This window comes from Varanus komodoensis, unplaced genomic scaffold, assembly GCF_004798865.1.
Source record: "Varanus komodoensis strain SLA01 unplaced genomic scaffold, ASM479886v1 scaffold32, whole genome shotgun sequence".
NCBI classification, from domain to species: domain Eukaryota; kingdom Metazoa; phylum Chordata; class Lepidosauria; order Squamata; family Varanidae; genus Varanus; species Varanus komodoensis.
The window spans coordinates 3697674-3718708 of NW_025335798.1; the positions used below are offsets into that span (position 1 = coordinate 3697674).

Genomic DNA, 21035 nt, shown 5'->3' on the forward strand with positions numbered 1-21035 from the left:
AGCCTGTCTGGAAAGAGGTTTACCAAATCCAGTGTGGCAATTGCTGAAATGAAACGAATTTGCTAATATCAATCCTGTACAATTTATGGGGACGGTGAATGCAACATACAGGTTTTTTAGTGATGCTAATGCAATTTAAAAGCCCCCACGCTCAGCTCATCGATTTGATGGCTGATGCATACCGATAGCTCACCGCTGGCGCTTGCTGCGGAATCCCTAAGGGGGGCACTGCACGCCAAGGCCACGGCGGGAGCGTAGGAAGCGTAGGAAGCGAGCTGCGCCGCGCTCCGACGACGGAATGAAGGGCGTTCAAAGGGGGGGCGGGCGGACTTCGGTGGTGCCGTGGGTGGGAGGAGTGTTTCCCAGGCAGGGGGCCGGGTTTGATGCCGGCCGCGCGCTTTCTCCTGCAGAGCATGGCTTGGCTGGACTGGCGGAGGCTGCTGCGGCAGTTTCGAGCTCTGCCAGTCGCTCTCGCCTCTTCGTGTCGCTGGGCCTTGAGGAGCGTCTTGGGCCGGTGCCGGGCCAAGCAGCGCTGCTTGTCCCAAGTGCCCATGGCTTTGGCTGGTCCGCTGCTGTTCCGCTTCGTGTGAGCTGGGCAGGGAGGGGTGGGCGCGCGATGGGGCGAGAGGCTTCTCCGCTGTGCGGGAGAGGGATTTGAGGCTGCGCGGTTAGTGTGTGTGTGTGTGTGGGGGGGGGCGACTTGTCCAGTAGTGGGAGGTGTGTATATATGCGGATCTTGATTTTTGCTAGGGGGCGAGTGAGTAAATGTGGGTAGGTCCATTAACTGTATGATGGAGATGTGCTGAACAAAAGTTACAGGGGGGGGGGTTGTGGTTTTTTGTGTGGGGTGGATCTGCACCCATCAGGGTGCGATTCACTGTTTCAGCCTAGTTTTGGTGAATTGAGTAGGAGAGCCCTTGGAGGAGCGCCTCTGTGGATGCCCACGCCCTCATGGCTAACACCTATTGAAGATTTTACAAGAGTAATGTGAAGGAAACACGGCTTGGTTTCTAGGATATGGTCATATGGTAGTTGCATGTCGACGCTTTTGCTTTGGTACGAAGGTGGGTGGAGCTATAAGGCTCCGGGCACCTGTATATTTTTATGGGCAGGCGACTGGGATAGTAGTGGAGCCAGGTTGAAACCCCGTCTCAAGGGATACTCGGGCCAAGACGAGGCTGCTTTGCAAGGATTAACCTTAGAATGAGCCCAGTTTTAAGAGGCCTGGGGCGCGATCGTGTTGAGAATTGTGGATGTTGGATGAGAGAGCTGGTGAATGGGGTCGGCTTGCAGATTGCGGTGATTGCATGCATTTAATTAGAAGAAACCTCAGTATGCATGCGTGTGTGCACTACTAATGAATGGGTCCCCTAACAAATATAGCTTGACGTTAGCGGGTCGTTCTAGGAAAAGGTGCAGTTCTCTGGCATGTGCATTTGAGATTGCTGTTCTTCTCAGAGATAGCTCCCCGACACACTAAATTAAATACGGGTCAGAAGCAGCCCTGTGTGTGCATATAAGTACTAACCCTAAAGAGGACAGGGGCTCCATTGCTTTGATAGCTTGGCTTTAGCTTCCTGCACAGTTCTTGCATGACATGAAGTTCTGCTCTGCTGCACCCAGCTGGATGCATAGACAGTTCAGACTTTTCTTGCCCTTTAGTTGCATTTCCTTGGCCTTTCCTGGGAACAGTCAGCTGCTGGTAACATCGAACATGCTCGTGCAGGCTCTCTAGAAAGCCCTTTATTATTCTAAGAGGAAACAATAAAAACAAAGCCAGAAAATGAAGCCTCTTCAGTTCTGTGTAAAGCTTGACATAATTGCATTTTCCTGCAGCTTCTGGATATACTCATTCATTAGTGGAGAAGAGTGGTTCATGAATAGCTTAGTGGGAGAGGATATGCTTTCATACCGAAGGTTCCAAACAGTGTAAGGCAGGGGTGAGCAGAAGCTTGATCTCGAACTGATGTTAGATAGTTGGGTGATTTGAAGCGGATTGCCAAGGAGTACCTGTTCTCATTGGTTTTGGAAGGGCAGCAACAAAACCACTCCCCCTTCTGCAAATCCTACTGCAATGAAGAAAGTTCGGACTCTTAAGGAACAGGAAGGACTAGGAGCTTTATTTTGATATGGGACTTAAATTCCTGGACTCAGTTTTTTTAATGTTGGGCAGAACAATCCTGTGGCCTTCTAGAGTGTGTCTAGGGCAGGGGTCGGCAACCCACGGTTCCAGAGCCACATGTGGCTCTTGAACCCCTCTGCTGCGGCTCCGTCGCTCAAAACAGGCGCCAGCACAGCAGCTGATCTGATGGAAGCTCCACTTAGGAAAGCAGCGCTAGCTAGTTAAGTAAATCAGCTAGTTAAGTACAGGGGATAGAATTGTTTAGCTTTCCAGCTCTCAGGTTGCAAAAGAGGTCCAACTTCCCATTTAGGGATCTAAGTCTGGAACCCTCTCCCTGGCGGTGTAACTGGTGCAGAAAGGGCTGCGCTGCCTGCTTCTCTTAAAGCAACCTCAGAGAAGGGGCTTAGAGGGGTTCTGGAGGAGGGGAGGAGACCTCGGCTGCCATCCCTCCACTTCCAAGCTTTAGTTAGATGTCGGAAATGGAATGCCCAGCTGCTTTGCAGAATGGGAGGAGCACAACAACCTTGGGGGGGGGGTGCGCGTGCTTGTTTGAACTGGTGGATCTTTTTCTGGTAAAAAACAAAGTAGATCCCACAAGCCTTAAGTCATTTTGTTGCTACTCTTGTTAAACAAAAGGGAATGGGTAATCTTTATATAAACAATAGTAGATGTACCAGTGGTCTGGCTTGGTACAAAGCAAGTTACTATATACCTAAAATGCCCAGGGCTGAGCTGTCATGTCTGTGTTCATTTATTTTAAGTGCTATTCTAAATAAATAAATAAATAACCAGATTTTTCATGTTGGATTTGGGCCTGCACTGAGAACAGAATTGCAGAATAGGCTAGTATTTATAGCTTGGTCTGTGAGGATGCCATCCACATTTTACTGAATGGATTTAAAATATAATAAATGAGAACAATTATGGCAAGAAAATGGCATTTCAGCCAGGAAGGTATGATTTATCCTGAAAGGGAAAGTGCAGAGACAGAGGAAAAGTCACTTTTCAGAGAACATGAGGGAAAGAAGTCTATTCGTTGAGCAACCTTTACAAAAGAGGAAGAAGTTGCAAAATGCACCACATGGGAGATGCTTGGGCTGTCAGGAAAAGAAGCTTTCTTCCTTTTCTTCTAATAATAGGCATTCCAGTTCCCTGCTCCATTTTCTTTATGTACTGTTTGCTAAAAGGCTCAGGCATTGGGAGAATGCTAGCAGTCAGAAGGCATATGTTAAAACTTTATGCATTTCTTCAGTGTGGGGTGGAGGACTTCTGGGGGATAATTTCTGTCTTGGAAGCTATTGAGGGTCTCTACTCATGCCATGCTGCTGGATTTGCTGCTGAAATAAGGTAGCCTGGCAGCAGCACAGTTGGGGTGGGGGCTGCAAAAAAAAGGTTGGGAGGATTGCATGTGTCCCATGGGTTGTGTGTTGCCTACTCTTGATCTGAGAGTTTTTCACTGATAGGGGAACAATTGGCAGTTTCCTCTTCCCTTATTACATGTATAGCCAAAGCAGAAATTCTCTCAGATGCTCTTACTAAAGGCAAGTAGTTGATAGGGTGTTGATTAGAAACGTGTGACTTGGTAATAGCTGAAAGCAGAGCTCAGCATTAGGATATGTAAAGAAGAAGAAATCAAGACTAAATTGCCATGTGAAGCATAGGAATAGAGAGGGATATCTTTGGAGAGGAGGTTGAATTCCAAGCAAGAATCTTCTCTCACCTTCTGGCGTTACATACCAGATTCACTGTCCTGCCCTCTGCTTTATATTTCCCTTAGCTGTAGTCTGTCTAGCACTCAGGATCCTTTCCTTTGCCTCTCTGCCTTTAGCTAAACATCTTGTGAACTTTCTTTGGTTCCCCATAATGGTGATTTGAACAGTGTAACCTTTGGAGTGTCCTTTTTGTCAAAGTAGTGAATGTTAGTATGCCTGCTTTCTCTTGCAGGGAAGGCCATGAAAAGCAGTAGTGGGGGAGGATGCAGAACTAAAGGCATATGATTAAATGGCATATGATTAAACAGACTTGAGGGGGAGGGTTAACATATTAGGGGCAGAAGATGTTGCAGTTGTAAGAATTCATGTTTATGGCAGCCCTGGAAGTCCTTGAGAAGTATCAGTGACTGCCACTTAATGTAAGTAGCAGCAAATTCCCAGAACTTGCTCTGGGTGAATAATGTTAGTTCTTGGGAACATCAACTAAAAATCCCCCTGATGAATTGCCTACTCCTCCTCTTCCTAAGTATAAGGATTCTAGCTCTCCAGCAATCATGATGCAACAGAACTCTGGACCAGCATGCCTGCTCATTTCTCCATTCCATATCCTCATATTACATTCTTAGTACCAGTAATACTACTTATTGCCAGTTATAATTGTACATTTGTAAGTATGATCACATACCTTTCCAGGAGATGACATCTATTGTATGGCATATTCTAAAGAGGACTGGCATCTCACCTCAATCTGCTGTTTCAGGTTAGGAGGAATAGTCCTTTACTGGTGATAATCCTATATGCTGACTTTACTATCTTTGGGATCAAACTTTTAACTTTTCTTTCAAACTTGGATGTGCTCCTTATCCTGGAAAAAACTTACCCTGATCAACCAAGAGTTTCTGGTTTAGTAAAAGTGAGCATCACACTACCTAGCTTATTTCCATGTATACAAATAAATCTATAATGTCTTAAGAATTGGAAGAACAGGACAGCAATTAAAGGGCATCCTAACTGTACCCTGGTAGCATGATAATGTCTGAATACATAGTCTCACAGAACTGGTATCCCAGACTTTTGCTGTTACCTCAGCTTAGCCAAAACTCGTTAGTGACTTGGAGGACACTCTCGTTCTGGTATCATCTTGGTTCCTATAGTCAATATCTCTTGTAAATGAGGTAAAGCAATCCCAGGTAACCCTTTTCCACCCAGAAAGTACTTAAAAAACACAATGGTGATGCTATTCTGCCCAGTAGGCGAGCTATATGCAGTACAGACGGGATACACAAACACTGGAGTGCTGCTTTTCAGGATTCCAGCCACTTGGTTCCATCATTCCCATACCCTGCTGTTCATTTGTACTTGTGCAAACTTTGTGGTTCAACCTGATCCTGCTGATATCCTCCCCCTTTTGTGAAAAGGGCACGTTTCAAACAGCATGGACTGCAATAACTTAGGGAAGGGAGGTAATGAGAGATATACCATGTCTAGCCAACCTTCTTGGTCACTGAGGTCATTGGAGGGCAAGTCCCAAGTTGGTTCCATGTGGATCTTTGGCCCAGTTGGAGGCCACTGGGAAAACAGCATTCAGTGCAGCAGTGCCATCTCTTTGGAACTCCCTGCCTCTGGGGATCATGCAGTGTTTCTGTTTCTGGAGTCTCTGGAAGGGGGAGAAGGGGCTCTCTGTATGTACAGATCCAGTCAGTCAGAAGTCTTCCCTCATGTGCACCGAACCCTGTGCTATCTGGGCCAGTGACCCCTTCAAGATCGGGAAAGGAGAAAAACTCTTTCTTTCCAAGAACATTTTAAAAAATGACTGTGCAATACACCCCCCCCCCCCGAAGTGCACCATTAGAGAAGGGGAAGAAGAATGAAACAAAAGCATTACATTTGGTCAGTAAACTTTTAAAAGGTCCTTATCACTAATTATATATAAGACCTTATATAGATTACTATATAATACAATATACAAGTGTTATGAAAATAATTACACATAGACTTTTACAAAGACACCCCAAATAACCATATATTTATATGTTTGTGGACTGTATCTAAAGACCACCTGTTTCTAAAATTGAAAATCTGACAAATCCTCTAACCATTGTTATTGCAGGTGGTTATTGATGCTTCTGATGTTGTAATATGACTATTTTCAACTGTCAAAAGAGAGTGGAAAATCTGTTTGACCCCCCCCCATTAAATTCCAGTAGATGGGTAGGTAATTCAAAATAACGTGAATCCTTAAATATTAAAGAACTTTTGAGCACAAGATTTATCTGCATTATTATCTGCTTCCAAAAGGAAGTTGCCATTGGGCATAGCAACAACATACGAAGAAGAGAACAGCTTTACACCTTGAACAATTGGCCAATTTAATTAAGCCCTGATCAAAAAGACACTGTGATGTCCAATATACTCAAAACAAGTGTTGGTGAATTAACTGTAGCCTAAGATGCACGACCCCTTTCAAAATACACAATAATGATGCACTTCATTGACTGGGCAAGTTGGCATGCCCTAATTTAGCATTCCATACTTGGTTGGGATCCTGCGTATCATATCTATTCACCAATAAAATATATACATATGAATTGTTGGCCATTGTAACTGTTCAGCATCAATAACACAGCTGTGAAGTATATAAACAGCAGGACCAAACCTGGTTTCTGACAAATACTTCAACTGCATACATTGCCATGCAGCCATAGCTGGCAATTTATAATCGGCACGAATAGCAGAAAATAGCAGAAAGTTACCATCAGTGCCAAGAAGCTGATCCAAGGTGAAAATCAACCTGTCCATTGAAGTTTACCAAACAATGGTTCTGGTCAATTTTTAAAACTGGATTTTCCTATAAGCTTTATAGGTGTCCATCTGTCAGTGTCCCTTGAGATCTCATTAATCATTTACTCAACTTGAACTTAATTGTTGGCAATATGTCTCTTGCGACAAGCATTCACAGAAGAGTAATAAATGCAACACAACGTATAATTTGCTCATTAGAGAACACACAATGGGGTGTATTATCTCCAATAGACATGAACTTCAGCTTGGACCTATTAATAGAGTAACCAGATAAATGCAAGCCTCTTCTGAGAGCACAACAGCACTGCAGGTTCCCATGGCAGCAGTGAGGGGTGGATGGGGGGAAATCCGTGCTTGGCTTTCCCCTTCTGAGGCTGTAGCACATCTGTGGCTATAGGAAAAAGAGTACACCCCATCGTCCCTGAGATGCTCTCTGCACATTGTTCTGTTCTGCTTTCTTTTGGGGCTTTTGATTTGATCTCATTTTGGCCGGTATGCTGCCAGTAAGTGCTGCATACATTTTTGCTTACGTTTGCTGGCATGTCTTCCGATTTTATCCACTGTCGTTATACTGATAATACTGATATTGTATTGTTTGTGAATCTGCCCTGAACACTTGCCAATGATGGCCAAAAAGCTGACCTACGGTCCCCTGTAGACTGTAAACAAATATAAAATTAGGTGGGCATTTATGCAAGACTGTTCTTGTAGTTTTTGATTGTGGTCAAACAATAAGCCAGCATTTGATGGTTGACTCAACCCTACTTAATAGAAATGTTCATTTGCTGCATGATGGGAAAACATGGAAGTACCATTGGCCACTGGGGTTGTTTTCAGACGAAGGACTGCCACTTTTGAAGGTATTGTGTAACAGTTCTGTCTTTCCTCCCTTACCAAATTTTCTGTGGCAAGGAAAAAGGTGGAAGAAGCAGGCATCATTGAATCGTAATAATTTAATTTAAAGTTCAGATTTTACTGTATTTTAAGTACCTCAGTATTTTAATCACTTCTTTTTGTTCTTGTACTGATCTGTTTTATTATCCTTGCATTGTTTTTAGTGGTATATGATTGCAGTAAAGTCATTCATTCATTCATGGAAGAAATCAGTAGGAAAACATTTGAGGATTAAGGATGGAAAATGGTGTTGTCTGTACCCCTGCAAAGCACTGTGTATGAAGCAGGCAATGGCATGATAAATGCCTACTTTGGTACTGTCTGAACAGGCTCAGGAAAGAACAAGTTGCACATTTCCCATGACAGGACCGTGATAAGTCCCAGGAACAACACCGCTGCTTCTGTGACTTCTTCCAAGCAGTTTTTTCATGACACATTACACTTTCTTTGATTGAGAATGCCCTTGAATGGCACTGAGAATCTTTATTCTCTGTACAGCTGCTGTTGTTTTTATTAATTTTATTTTTTTGTTCCAAGATGTTAGGAGTTTCCTCTGTTCTATTTCTCTAAATTTCCCAAACATGCTGTTAACCAAATAGTGATTAGCATAAAGGCACTGGTATGTGTGTTTTGTAGTAGGGCAGTGTAGTTGAGGTGGAGAATATAGATTGGGGAATCAGTATTATGGGGGAAGGGTTAAACCCCACCTTTCCTGGATCTGCTCTCATATTCAATTTAGGGACCCCTGTCATTGCTTTTAGGTTCCAATTAAAACATCCGGAGGAATAGTCACAAAGAACTCTTGCCTTGGCTGATCTGGGCCTGCCCTGCCCAGGCAAACTATCTGTTCTTGTAACTAATAAAACTCTGGATTTTAGACATTTATGTTTATAATGATGTGCTTCTGCATTCCAAACCACTATTTGGCTTGGGAAGATGCTGTTGTCTTCAGCTAACATACCAGCTGCATGTTGTAAACAGGAAGGCTACAGATGCTTTAATGCAGCTCCCCAATCCTTATGCCCTTCTGACATGTTAGCCCTCATTTCCCATCCACTCTGTCGTTGGATGTGCTGGTTGATGGGAGTTAGGGTACAAAACACCTGGGCGTTGTTGGGTTGGCAAGACTATCCTAATAGAAAACAGCCTCAGGAGTTTGGAGTTTTGTGGAGTTGTTTTAAAGACACCTTTTCCTGCATGAGGTTCCAGATGCACATTTACAAGGCTGAGTCAAATGGCTGAGCTTAGCCAAGAAGAGAAGGCAGCTGTTAAACACGTTATTTCCATGCACCCATTGATGCACAGAATTTGTAGTTCAATTCAGAATTTGTTTTGCTGAAATCAAGTCCTACTAAGTTATATTTGGCTTGGTTTCTAATAAGTATATTTAGGTCAGACAGCAGTATTAGTTTTCAGCCTTCTAAAAAAATGTAAATAGAAATTTCTAACTCTTATGGTTGTGGGTAGAAATACCTAAATTTTATACATGACATCTGCTGGCATCCTCAGAAGTCCTGTAATACCCTCTAATGCTCAGAGTTTCTATATTCTACAGATGCCCATTTCATATATTTTAAAAGAATGTATATATTTTATGTGTTGTCTGTTGAATAGGGGACATGGTGGTGCAGCGGGTTAAACTGCGGAGCCTCTGGGCTGCCGATTGAAAGGTCTGCAGTTCAAAGTCGTGCAAGGGGATGATGTTCCACTGCCTTGTCCCTGGCTCTTGCCAGCCTAGCAATTCGAAAGCATATGATGTGAGTAGATAAATAGGTACCACTTCAGTGGGGAGGAAACAGTGCCCCGTCTTTGGACAGCGCTGGCTCATGGCCTTTGAAATGGACATGAGCACCACCCCCTACAGCTGTTTGAGCTAGCGGAGTAAAAACTGCAGGGACTCTTTTCCTCCCTTCCTGTCCAATAACCAAAAGTTATTTATATAATTATATGATAAAAATAATACACAAACCTAACAGCAGTAATCAGCACAGGAAATAAAATATCTAAGAGCAGCTCTTTCAGAACAAATCTAAACTGTAAATCTGAGAATCTAAAATGTGTGGGAGCAAAGGAGTGTCTTGCCTGGCACTGGAAAATCATAGAATAGAAGAGTTGGAAGGGGCCGTGAAGGCCATCGAATCCAGTCGAGCTGTTGCAGGACATCACGTTACACCATCCCACTCAGATGGCTGGCCAGTCTCTTGTTGAACATCTCCAGTGTGGGAGAGCCCACCACCTCTCTAGGCAGCTGCTTCCACTGTCGTATTGCTCTGACAGTGAGGAAGTGTTTCCTGATGTCCAGCCTGAATCTGGGTTGCTGCAACTTGAATTGGTTATTCCATGTCCTACACCCTGGCATCAGCAAGAAGAGATCTTGAGCTTCCTCTTTGTGACAGCCTTTGAGGTACCTATAGAGGGATATCCTATCCCCCCTCAGTCTTCGGAGGGCAGTGTTTCCAAACCCTGGATCATTTTTGTTTCACTTCACTGTACCCTTTCTAATTTGCCTACATCTTTCTTAAATCTTGGTGCCCAGAACTGGACACAGTATTCCAGGTGAGGAATAGTAGCAGTTTAGGTGCTAGGAGAGTTTCCTTGGGGAGGACATTGCACAAGTGGGGTGCCACAGCTGAGAAAGCCCTCTCTCTTTTCACCCACAGAACTTCATTTGGCTGGGGCACCCAGAGGAGGGCCTCTGATGAGGATTTATGGGCCTGGGAAGGTACATAGGGGAGGACATTATTCTTAAGGCAGTCTGATCCCAAACCATTTAAGGCTTTAATGATCAACACCGACAATTCGAAATGTGTTTGGAAATGGACTAGAAGCTGGTACAGCTGACTAAGCACAGAAGCTACATGTTTGTATGTTTCCCAAGTGTTTTCAAAGGTTGTCCCACATAAATTCACTCTGAAAGCTTGCCAGAGCATGGATAGCCGTCACCAGGCTGATTCTGTTCAGATAGGCTCACTGCTATATCGGACTAAGCAGATGAAAGCTAACGTAACAACCCAGCCATGTGGCCATCTGTGCCTCAAGTGATAATGGTACTTAAGCGTGGAATATACATGTGATGAATGACATTGTAAATACTAGGGTGTTCCTTTACTTGATGTTGCATTCCTTAAAGAGTGGATCCTGCATGGTTGGGCTCCATTCCATAAGTGTTTGGGGTTGCCTGAGCACTTCCAAGCTGTGCGCCTGTTCTTTCAGGGAAAGTGAAACCCCATAAGAACAAGTTGAACACTATTTGGCTGGGCAGATGAACCATCCACTAGCAATATTTTTGTCTTCTCTGCACTGAGTTTCAGTTTATTTGTCCTTATTTGGGCAAATGGATTCTTCCTCTACTAATAAAGAACCACCACTTGGTCTGCAGCTCCACTGAGCAAAAAAATCATGCAGTAGTGGTACCCCAGGGAGTCATCTTTCTCTTTCTGTAACTTTAAAACAGAAAATAATTATTTGGTTGTATCTCTTCCTGCTGCCAAGGTACACAGCTAGCTCCATGTTAGGACTTTGCCCCTTCTAATTTATCTTGCTCTAAGCCAGATCTTTCCAACCATTTGGCTTCTCTGGGCCACATTGGAAGAAGAAGAATTTTCTTGGGCTGCACATTAAATACACAAGCACTAACGAAAACTGATGAGCCAAAAAAAAGTCTGTGCATAATACTTGTGATATCCATCACCACAGATAAGCAAAAAAGTCCTCACATAATAATGCTAATCGTGAAGCACCCCATTTGGAGAGTCTTAAAATCATTGAGCAGGTCCCAAGTTTACAATTCCTAATATAGAAAATGAACATATCTAAGTAATAAAATACAAAAAATATCAAAAATCATATTCATTGATTTTTTTGATATTTTTATTGTAAAAGAAAAGAGGGCCACATGATACTAGTGGGATATTTGACATTGTATTTGAGAAACTAATGTATCAATATCTGGTTCAATGGAAGTAGTTGCAATTCTCAGTGAGTTCTCAAGGTGCTGATCAGATATTTAGGTTCTAATTTTACTCTTAGCATGCTTCTTTTTGGAAAATAGTTGTTCACAAATGAAAGTTACACACCGCTGTAAAACTGAAGCCATGCCTGCGTACAAGTAGCAAGAGCATACTTGCGTTTATTTTATGTTACATTGCCACATGATGTTGTCGTCTACAAGTTCACACTAGAGAACCACATAATCAAGTTACAAAAACAATCTAAAAAAAACCCCTCAAGATTTAAGTAAGTTTACAATTTTGTGTTGGGCTGCATTCGTAGCCGTCTTGGGCTGCATGCGGCCCACGGGCTGCAGGTTGGACACCCCTGCTCTAAGTCAATAAGGAGAGATGGGGATGAGCCTTTTCTTCCTAATCTCTGTGTTTGGTCCTTTGGAGGTAGATGTAAATAGTTATGCCAGTGACGAACATGAAATGTTGGGAAAAATGGCAGGGAAGGCATCAGGAAGGCTAAAGCTAAGAATGAACTGAGGTTAGTGAGGGCTCCTAAATGCAACAAAAATGCCTTCGTATTATGTGCAGAGTAAAAAAAAAAGGAAATAAGTGACGGTTCAACTACTCAGTGACAGTGACAAAATTATAGCAGAAGGTAAAGAAAAGGCTGAAGTGCTAAATTTTTCTTTGGCTCTGTCTTCTCCCAAAGGAGGTTCTGTGACTTCTCTGGAAAAGGTGAAGAACAAGCTGAAGGGACAGGATTGCAGCTTTAGACATTGTAGCTTAATAGGCTAATGGTCCAGGAACACCTAATTATGTTGTATGTGTTACTGTTATTGTCAATGTGCTGAGTGAACCACCGTGAGAATATTGGCATTGGGTGATATAAAAATCAATTAAGTAAATAATTACTTTGAACTAGTTCAAATCTTCAGAACTCCATAACTGCATTCTAGAGTAATAAAGGAGCTGCAGGGGAACTCTCAGAGCCACTGTCCATTATTTTTGAGAAATGGAAGAGGGGTGAAGAGAGCTAGATGTCTGGAGAAGGGCTAATGTTGTGCTGCCCTCAAAAGGGGTGAGGGGAGGAGGAACCTGGGAACTATGGACCAGTTGTTCTGACATCAGTCCCTGGGAAACTTGTGGAACAGATTATACAGCAGTCACTCTGCAAACACCTTGTACACAATGCAGTGTTTATGAGATGCCAACATGGATTTGCCAAGAACAAATCATGCCAGATCAATCTTATCTCAGTTTTTTGATTGGGTAACCTCCCTGGTGGACTGTGGGAATACTGTGGACATAATATATATTAATTTCAGCAAAGCTTTAGACAGAATGGCCCATGATATCCTGAGTAGCAAAATCTGGGCTAAATGGAACAACTGGCCGGTGGATTTCCAGTTGTCTACAGAATTGGATTGACAGAGTACTTAATGGCACCTTTTTAAACATTTTCATTAATGACTTGGATGAGGAAGTGCAGGGATGATTATCAGTTTTGCAGACAACTTAAAACTGGTTGTGATAGCTAATACCTTGGAAGACAGAAATAAGGTTCAAGGTGATCGCAATAGGTTGGAGTGCTGGAATACAACACAATGAAATTTAGTGGGGCAAATCCCAAGTTCTGCACTTAGGAAAAAGAAGCCAAATGCATAGTTACAAGGTGGGGGATTCTTGGCTCAAAAATACTATAAGTGAGAAGGATCTTGGAATAGTTGCAGATCCCAAGCTGAATATGAGGCAACAGTGTGATGTGGCTACAAAAAAAGGCAAATGCTGTTTGGGGCTGCATTAATAAAAGTATCACTTCCAAATCACATAAAGTAGTAGGACTCACCTGGAGTACTATGACCAGTTCTGAGTACCAGAGTTTAAGAAAGATGCAGACAGACTAGGAAAGTTTCGGAGGAGGGCAACTAAGATGATCATGGTAATGAAAACAAAGTCCTGTGAGACTGAAAGAACTGGACATGTTCAGCCTTGAGGAAGAAAAGACTGAGGGGAGCTCTGAGAGTATTCTTCAAGTACTTGAAAGGTTGCCACAAAGAGGAGGGCCAGGGTCTCTTCTTGATCATCCCTGAGTGTGAGTTAAGGGGCTTAAGTTACAGGAAGCCAGATCAGGAAAAGCTTCCTGAGTGATAGAACAATATGACAATGGAACCAATTAAGTGGGGAAGTCATGGGCTCTTACGCATGCCCTGGAAACATTCAAGAGGCAGCTGGATGGCCATCTGTTACAGAACTTTGCATCCTGCACTGAGCAGGGCGTTGGATCTGATGACCATATAGGCCCCTTACAACACTACTTCTTATGATTCTGTAAACCATTCCAGGTGCTAAGGGCGAGGGCAGGTGGGCTGTTTTCAGTGATATTCAAGCAGGACACTAATAAGTCTGAAGAAAAGACTCCACCTTTCCATTAGTGCTACTGACAGGCCTATTTGTTCCAAGCAGCACTGTTAGCTATTAGGATACTGACTTTGGGTTCTGGCACTAATGCTCAAAAGGCATCATGCAGCTAGTCTATCTTTTATTCCCTCGTGGATCTTTTTCCTATTAAGAAAAAGATGGAAGAAATGGTGACTAGTGGGAGGGGAGAATACAGCACCATCTGGACTCCCTATAAAATTCCCTGAATGAAGAAAGTAATTGCACCTTTCTGAGAAATGTGCTTTTTTCTTAAGCCATCTTTGTTTTCAGTGTTGGGGTACTGCTAATTCTGATATTTTGGATTGGGGAGGAGACTTTTGTAGGGTGGAGTGTGACTTTTGGCAGAGTTGCAAGGTTAGTATTCAGGATTATTTTGGTCCTCCCCCTGCCCCCTGGCCCGGTGCATTGGAAAGCTTTTGATGTAGGGAGCTTTTTCTTTTTTCTTTTTGGCATCCCTTAATAAACAATAGCAATGTTGTCCACATTGATCAAATAGTCACCTCTTACTTTTTTAAGCAGTGTGTTTTATATCTTTGGCATGCATTGTTGGATAGAGCCATTTAGGCTGCAATCCTCAGATCCCTCAGAGAGTATCTCGGGGGCCATGAGATGTTTCAGATCTCCCCCTCTGAGGGCAGAGAGAGAGAGAGAAAGACCACCCCCTCCAAGCTGCTATGGAAATATCCTTTGCTTTTCTGAAGTTGTAGAAGTAAAGTATGTGTGTGTGTGCTGCAGGGTGTTGGTGGTGACATTCTGTGCCAGAGACAAATATGAGAAGGCTGGATTCATATGATCCCTAGTGTTCCCATTGCCCCAGTGTGGAGTGCATTAGTGTAGTTTAATCTAAATGCAACCAGGGTGTGTATAATGAAGCCAGCCCTGCATTGTTCAGATAGGGACCCAGCTGGCAAACCATCCTAAGCTTATAAAAAGGTACTTCTAGACATCAGTGACATCTGTGCTTGCACAGGTAACAGCTTGCCTGGTTCTCCAGTCAACTTCTCTGGCTCTTTACAAGGAGCGCAAGCTGAACCAGAACCAGTTGCAGACTTCATCCAGATCAGCACTCATCTCAACCTATAGAAACTCTGTTGTGTTCAGGCTTTACACAGTGTGCCTTTAAACCCCATAATGAGCCTTAAGTTATATCTGATGGCTTTGTTGAGCTCTAGAAGTCTTGCTGTGCTTGCACAGACCAGACATATTACATGATGCTAAGTTGGCCTACTTATATGGCAAATTATAGTCATAAGCCATGTGGAAAAAGCCACAGTAGGAGATTTTATCCTTCAGCTTTTTCTTGTCTTCTTGCTTGGAAGATGAACAAATACTGCCAGTGCAGGATCAAACATTCCACCTGAAGTTGCACTGTACACACCAACTATGACAGAAGCCAGACAGTTGTTAAGGTGAGCGCTGTTGCTAGTCTGGTAAAAACTGTTGCTTTGATCATTGCTGTGTTTGGACATGAGAGTCCTGTTTTGGTAGGTTGTACACAATGTGTCCTTGTCCACACATTTGGAGGGGGGGTGCTCTTGCTGACTTCTGTTCTTTGAAGTTTGTGATACCCCTTGATTGCACTGTGAGCACATTTCCATTGCTGCTGCCATCTCCCCAGCTTAGGAGATGGTGATTAAGTGCACATTTCTGGCTGTCATCAAGGATCTGAAACAAGACACTGGGGTGATAATCCAGTGGGAATGATGCATCCCTGTGAGTAAGTTCACCATGGCTGGATGTCTATTTGCTGCCTTAACTTCCACCAATCTGGCTTTAATTTCTACCATCTGCCCAAGCCTTGAGGCCCTTCTTCAGAGCAGAGACTGAGTCCTCATCTTATAAATAAGTCTACACTGTCATCCTAAATCTAATTAGTTTAGTGAGCCTACAACCTTTTTCTGTGGAGGTGTCCTTGCAACTGCCTACTTCAGGGTGGTTATTATTCTCCCTCTCTAGAAGCCAGGTAGATCCCCTTGGACCCAGCTGTTTATTCGCCTCTGATTAAATGTCCTAGGCCAGGGGTCGGCAACCTTTAACACTCAGCCATTTGGACCTGTTTCCCACACAAAAGAAAACACTGGGAGCCGCAAAATCCTTTTGACATCTAAAATGAAGATAACACTGCATATATTGTTTTTTACCTTAATACTATGTATAGCTTCATTATGATTTAGCTGCAGCTCTTGTTCAGTCACTAAAAACTGTCATTTTTAATCTTACGTTATAAACTAGTAGGACTCCTTTCATATATTTTGAATAGGAGAACAGCTTCCTGCAGAGTCAAAGTCAGTGCTAAAGGGCTGCATGCATTAAACAGCAAACCCCATAAGTTCGTCAGAAGTAAAAGCAAATAAATCTATTTATTTATTATTTGCATTTATATACCACCCTAGTAGCCCAGAGGGCTCTCTGGGTGGTTTACAAACATTAAAACCTACCAATCCTAAACAAATAAATTGGCTATACAAAAGCGGATACAAAATTTATACAAAAGCTGGTAATTTATACAAATATTGATAATTTATACAAAAGCTGATATTAAGGACATATTTTTTGTAAGGAGGGCATCCACTTCTTATTTGCATGAAGATCTCTGGCATGGACACCATCAAGGCCTAGTGATTTACTAACTTTCAGTTTGTCAGTAAGGTTGAGAATGTCAGAGCAGGCCAAACCTCTAGTCCGCCCCGCCCCCACTTTCTCTAGAAAGGCGTTATCAGGGCAAGCCAAGTCACATTTGGCAGGGTTTATTTCCCAGCAGCTAGCGAGGAAATTCAAGTTGCTACATCTGCTGTCCTGAAACATCACTCATCTGCCCCAGAGTGACAATCTGCCTCTCCTCCTCACTGGGTGACCGGCCAAGACTCCACCTGCCATGTCCCTTTTCTTCTTCGCTCAGCTTGTTTTAACGACCAAGTGGGCTACCCACGTATCATTAAATGTTTGGTTTTCTTCAGAAACTTTTCTTCAAGATTTAACCATGGTTGGCGGGGGGGGGGGGGGGGGGGGCCCAGAAAATTGGTGGGACTACAGATGGAGGTATAGGTGTGTTTAGTGACTGATTAGCAGATAAACAGTCAAGTGCTGTGAATTGTGACAGGTCCCAAGCACAGCTTTTAACATTCAGATGAAGGAGATTACATTGGGACAAAGAGAACCTTTTCAGCAGCATTTTGTGTAACATGATAGCCTGCAGGAAGCTTGTTTAGCAGAGGAATGTTGCGAATTACTTAACTAGCTGATTTACTTAACTAGCTAGCACTGTTTTGAGTGACGGAGCCACAGCAGAGGGGTTCAAGAGCAGCGTGCGGCTCCAGAGCCACGGTTTGCCGACCCCTGTCCTAGGCACATATGGGTAGCCTGCAGGCCACCCACATGCCCCCTTTGCGGTCTGCCTGTGGCCTGCTGAACCCTTGGGAATGCCACCTGTTTTCTGGTGCTGCTCAGCCCTCAGCTGTTCCTGCACTCCAAAGCAGCACTGGGGAAAGGTGATTTAAGCTACATCATGGTTGCTGGAGAGTAGAGGCTTTAACCCTGTCCTCTCCACATCCCACACACAGTCCCAATGTAGGCACTTGGCTTGGCATCACTGGGGTGGGGGCTTAACCCTCTGCTCTCCAACAATCCTCATCCTTCCAGTATCACAATGCCATTCACAGCTGGCATGTGGCCCTTTGGGCACTGTACTTTGGGCAGAAAGTAGACCTTCAGATGCTTTAGATCTCAACCCCCAGCCTCCTGACCATTAGGCATCTGAAGCTCTGGCTTCTGCCCACCGCTAGCCTACAGCTGGGAGGGCACATGATGCAGCCAACTTGCTGAAGCTAAGCAGGGTTGCCTCTGGGTGGTCTGGTCAGTAGTTCCCACCTGGGAATTCCCACGTGCAATGCTTTGAATTCCATGACGAAAGAAACATGGGGTATAACTGTGCAGTTTGCTTTGTTAAGGGGCATGGGTCATGCAAGCAGATGTTGGGCTGGCTCTCCAAGCGTTCTGTCCACATTCTCCGGCTGCAGTTGCTGAAAGCCAGGCGGACAAAAGCAGCAAGTGGAAGCTCCGGTAAGGCTTGGCATTGCACTGTATCAGTTGTGGCCTCCAGATCAGGGCAGATTAGGAGAGACAGAATTCATGAAGTGCTCAGCAAACATATCACAGTGGGCTGCTGTGGGATCAATACAGTTCTGAGTAGCATCTGCATGAAGGGGATTTTTTGTCACTCCAAAGACTTCTGCTAGTTGGATTTTTGTTTTTGCAGACAGGGATGGCAGAAAATCACTTTTCTGTACTGTTGTTCATTACTGCCACAGAGGTGCTAGTATAATGGGCTCTGAACTAGAGCCGTGTGCAGATGGCCTCTCAAAATTCTCCACCATATTGGCAGGCAGAGAAATTGGGGGCGCATGACAGTTTTTCAAAAGGGAGGGTCCCCCATCGGCAGGTGTTGTAGCACAGCCTATTTCCTTTTCCTCTAAGGATGGCAACTGTTTGGCAGCCTGGCCCCTATTTTGCAACCTCCACATTTGGTCTCTTCCTCCTTAACATGTATTTTCTTGTAAACAAACAGATGAAGCAAGCCATGGGAAAAGGCAAGAGAGTTACAAATAGAAGACAGTGCCATCGGCACCCTGTGTAAAATTGCAGAATACAAGATTCATCTGGTGCATCAGAGTGAGACACAAGGCAGCGGCCAGCCTTCCTGAACCTGGTGCCCTCCTGGTGTTTTGGATCAAAACAAAAGGGTCTTGTCATAGCAAACAATCAGGAATGTTGGGACTTGTAGTGTAATAGCCACATGAGTCGAAGGATGAGAAGAGGGATGCCATGACAACAGTTGCCAGGGGAAATTGAAGATGAGGAGGAAAGCTGTTGAAAAGAAGGGGCAGTTGTGAGAAAGACCTGCTCCAGGGAGAGAAGAGGAGGGGAAGGAAGGAGGTGGTTTGGGGAAGAGGGTGTTTAGGGAGCATCTGGTCAGGGAGACAAGCTGTCCCAACCATCGGAGGTCAGGTTTGTGAGGGGCATACAGGGGTAAGAGGGCAGCTACATGCAAGACAGCTGAGAAGCAAAGCACTGGAAGAAGAAAGAGCAAAGTCATGTGGGTATGCAAGCACAGGAGCCTGGCAAGAAAGGGCAAAGGAGTGATCCCAGTGTAAAGTGAGGAAGGGAAGGGAAATTTAGTGTTACTCATTTGAAATCCAAATTAATGTTGTTAATATGTTTAGTTCCCCTCTCGGATCTTTATTTAAAAGAACACAGTGATACGAATGTGTGTGTGAGAGAGACAGACAGACAGACAGACAGACAGAGAGAAATTGCTCTGGCTTTCTGTATTACTAGCTAAGTCTCTTCCTCATTCCTTCCTGTAAACTAGCCACTGTTCTCCTTAAACAAAACAAAATCAAAATCCTCCATAATACGGAAATTCCCTGAAAATGTATCTTTGAAAAAGGAAGAAAGCTGAGTTGTTTAAACTTGTCCCAGCAGTTCCCAGAGATAAAAAGTTTGCTAAGTACATTTGACTTCATCTAATTGGCCATGAAAGGTGGAACCAGTAGAGTTGTTTTGCTGCAGCTTTCTCCAGCCTTAGGACTACATTTGCCAGCAATTCTTGGCCATTGGCCATGCTGGCACAGCCTGATAAGAGTTGTTAATTTTCTGCATTAGATCTGCCTGCATAGCAATACATCAAACTAACGTGTCAAGGCACCTTTGCTAAGCTGGAGTGGGTGCAGCCCAATGGGTGATACAGGGCAGGGGGTTCGACCCAATGGCCTTATAGGCCCCTTCCAACTGTACTACTATCCTATGCAGTGTTCGTAATCTGATTGAAAGTAAATCTGGAACGACTGTTTTGAAAGGTGATACATTTGTGTGGCTCACTCATTTGAATCATGGGAGTGAACATACATGAAGAGGCTGAGCTGTGAAGACTCGGCCACCAATTTACTTGGTGACTTTAGGCAAGCTACTTTTTCCTCAGTCATCATATTCCTCATCTGCAGTCACATAAAATAAAATTGGGAATGCTGTGCTGATCTGCCATGTAGAACTATCATAACGATCATTGAGAGAATACGCACAAAGAGTTTTGATGATGTAAATCCTGCTGCGCGAGCACTGCTTCAATGTCTTTGGCAAGCAAATTCATGGAAGATAGCTCTGTTGAAGGCCATTGGCCAGGGTAGCTCAGCAGACCCTCCCAAGTCTAGAGCATGGATGGGCAGTAGATCAGTAGATCTTTGGATGACTCGAAGCAGGTCATCACAGATTTCTGATTTCCTTTAAAAAAAACAACAATGGCAGCATCAAAATGGCCCCAGCCTTTTTCTCTGTCAAATTGAAGAAAACTGGGTGGGGTAATAAAGAGTGGATATTTTGTGGAAGGGCCTTGAGTGCATTTCATTTCCGCTTCTAAAATCAAATCCCCGGGCTCATATTTCTTTAATTTGAAGTGTATGCCTTTTGTGCCAAGCTCTGCTCTCCACCTTTCCTAGCCAATTGAATGAATACAAATTTATTTAGAAAACCATTTATCTCTGGCAACAGCTGGGACAGGTTTAAACAATGCAGCTTTGCTGCTTTTTCAAAGATACCTTTTCAGGGAATTTCCTTAACAAGGAGGATTTTGAGGATTTTGGTTTGGTGGAATTTGGCTTTCTAATAAAAAAACTAGTAGATCTCACAGGCCTGAAGCCTGCTCTTACTGTTTACAGGAAGTATACTTGAATGCAGGATACTGGGGGAAAGGGGGAGATTCACAGAACAGCTGAGTCAGAAGGGACCTGAAAGGTCATTGAGTCCAACCCCCTGCTAGTGCAGAATGCCAGTTACACCATCCCAGTCAGATAACTGGAAGGATCATTCCCACCATGCATTTGTGGGCTTCCCTGAGGGATTAACTTGGCAATGTTAAGAACCAGGATGTTTGACTAGTAGATTCTTATTCAGCATGGGAAGATGGGTGGGGGAGATGGGCGGGATCGCAGGTGTGCTGGGGGGGAGATGGGTGCGATTGCGGGGCCATCTCCCCCTCCCCCCCGAGCATGATTGCACCCGTCTTCACCCAAGCACAATCGTGCAGGGAAGATGGGCGTGATCATGATCATCACCCCATGTGGAGTTCGT

General features: G+C 43.9%; 1 protein-coding gene across 3 annotated transcripts in view; it reads left to right on the top strand.

Moving 5' to 3' along the window:
- The first annotated feature begins 406 nt into the window (after positions 1-406).
- Positions 407-21035, top strand: part of LOC123027329 (probable hydrolase PNKD) — a 39309-nt gene continuing 18680 nt past the window's right edge. Inside the window, exon 1 of one of the 3 annotated variants that reach the window (XM_044438018.1) lies at positions 407-586. In XM_044438018.1, coding sequence (XP_044293953.1) covers positions 414-586 — 173 coding nt within the window. In that variant the 5' untranslated portion in view covers positions 407-413. Of the gene's footprint in view, positions 587-13621; positions 15323-17860; positions 17973-21035 lie in introns of those variants that run through there. The other 2 variants (XM_044438020.1, XM_044438019.1) reach the window with 2 other exon arrangements.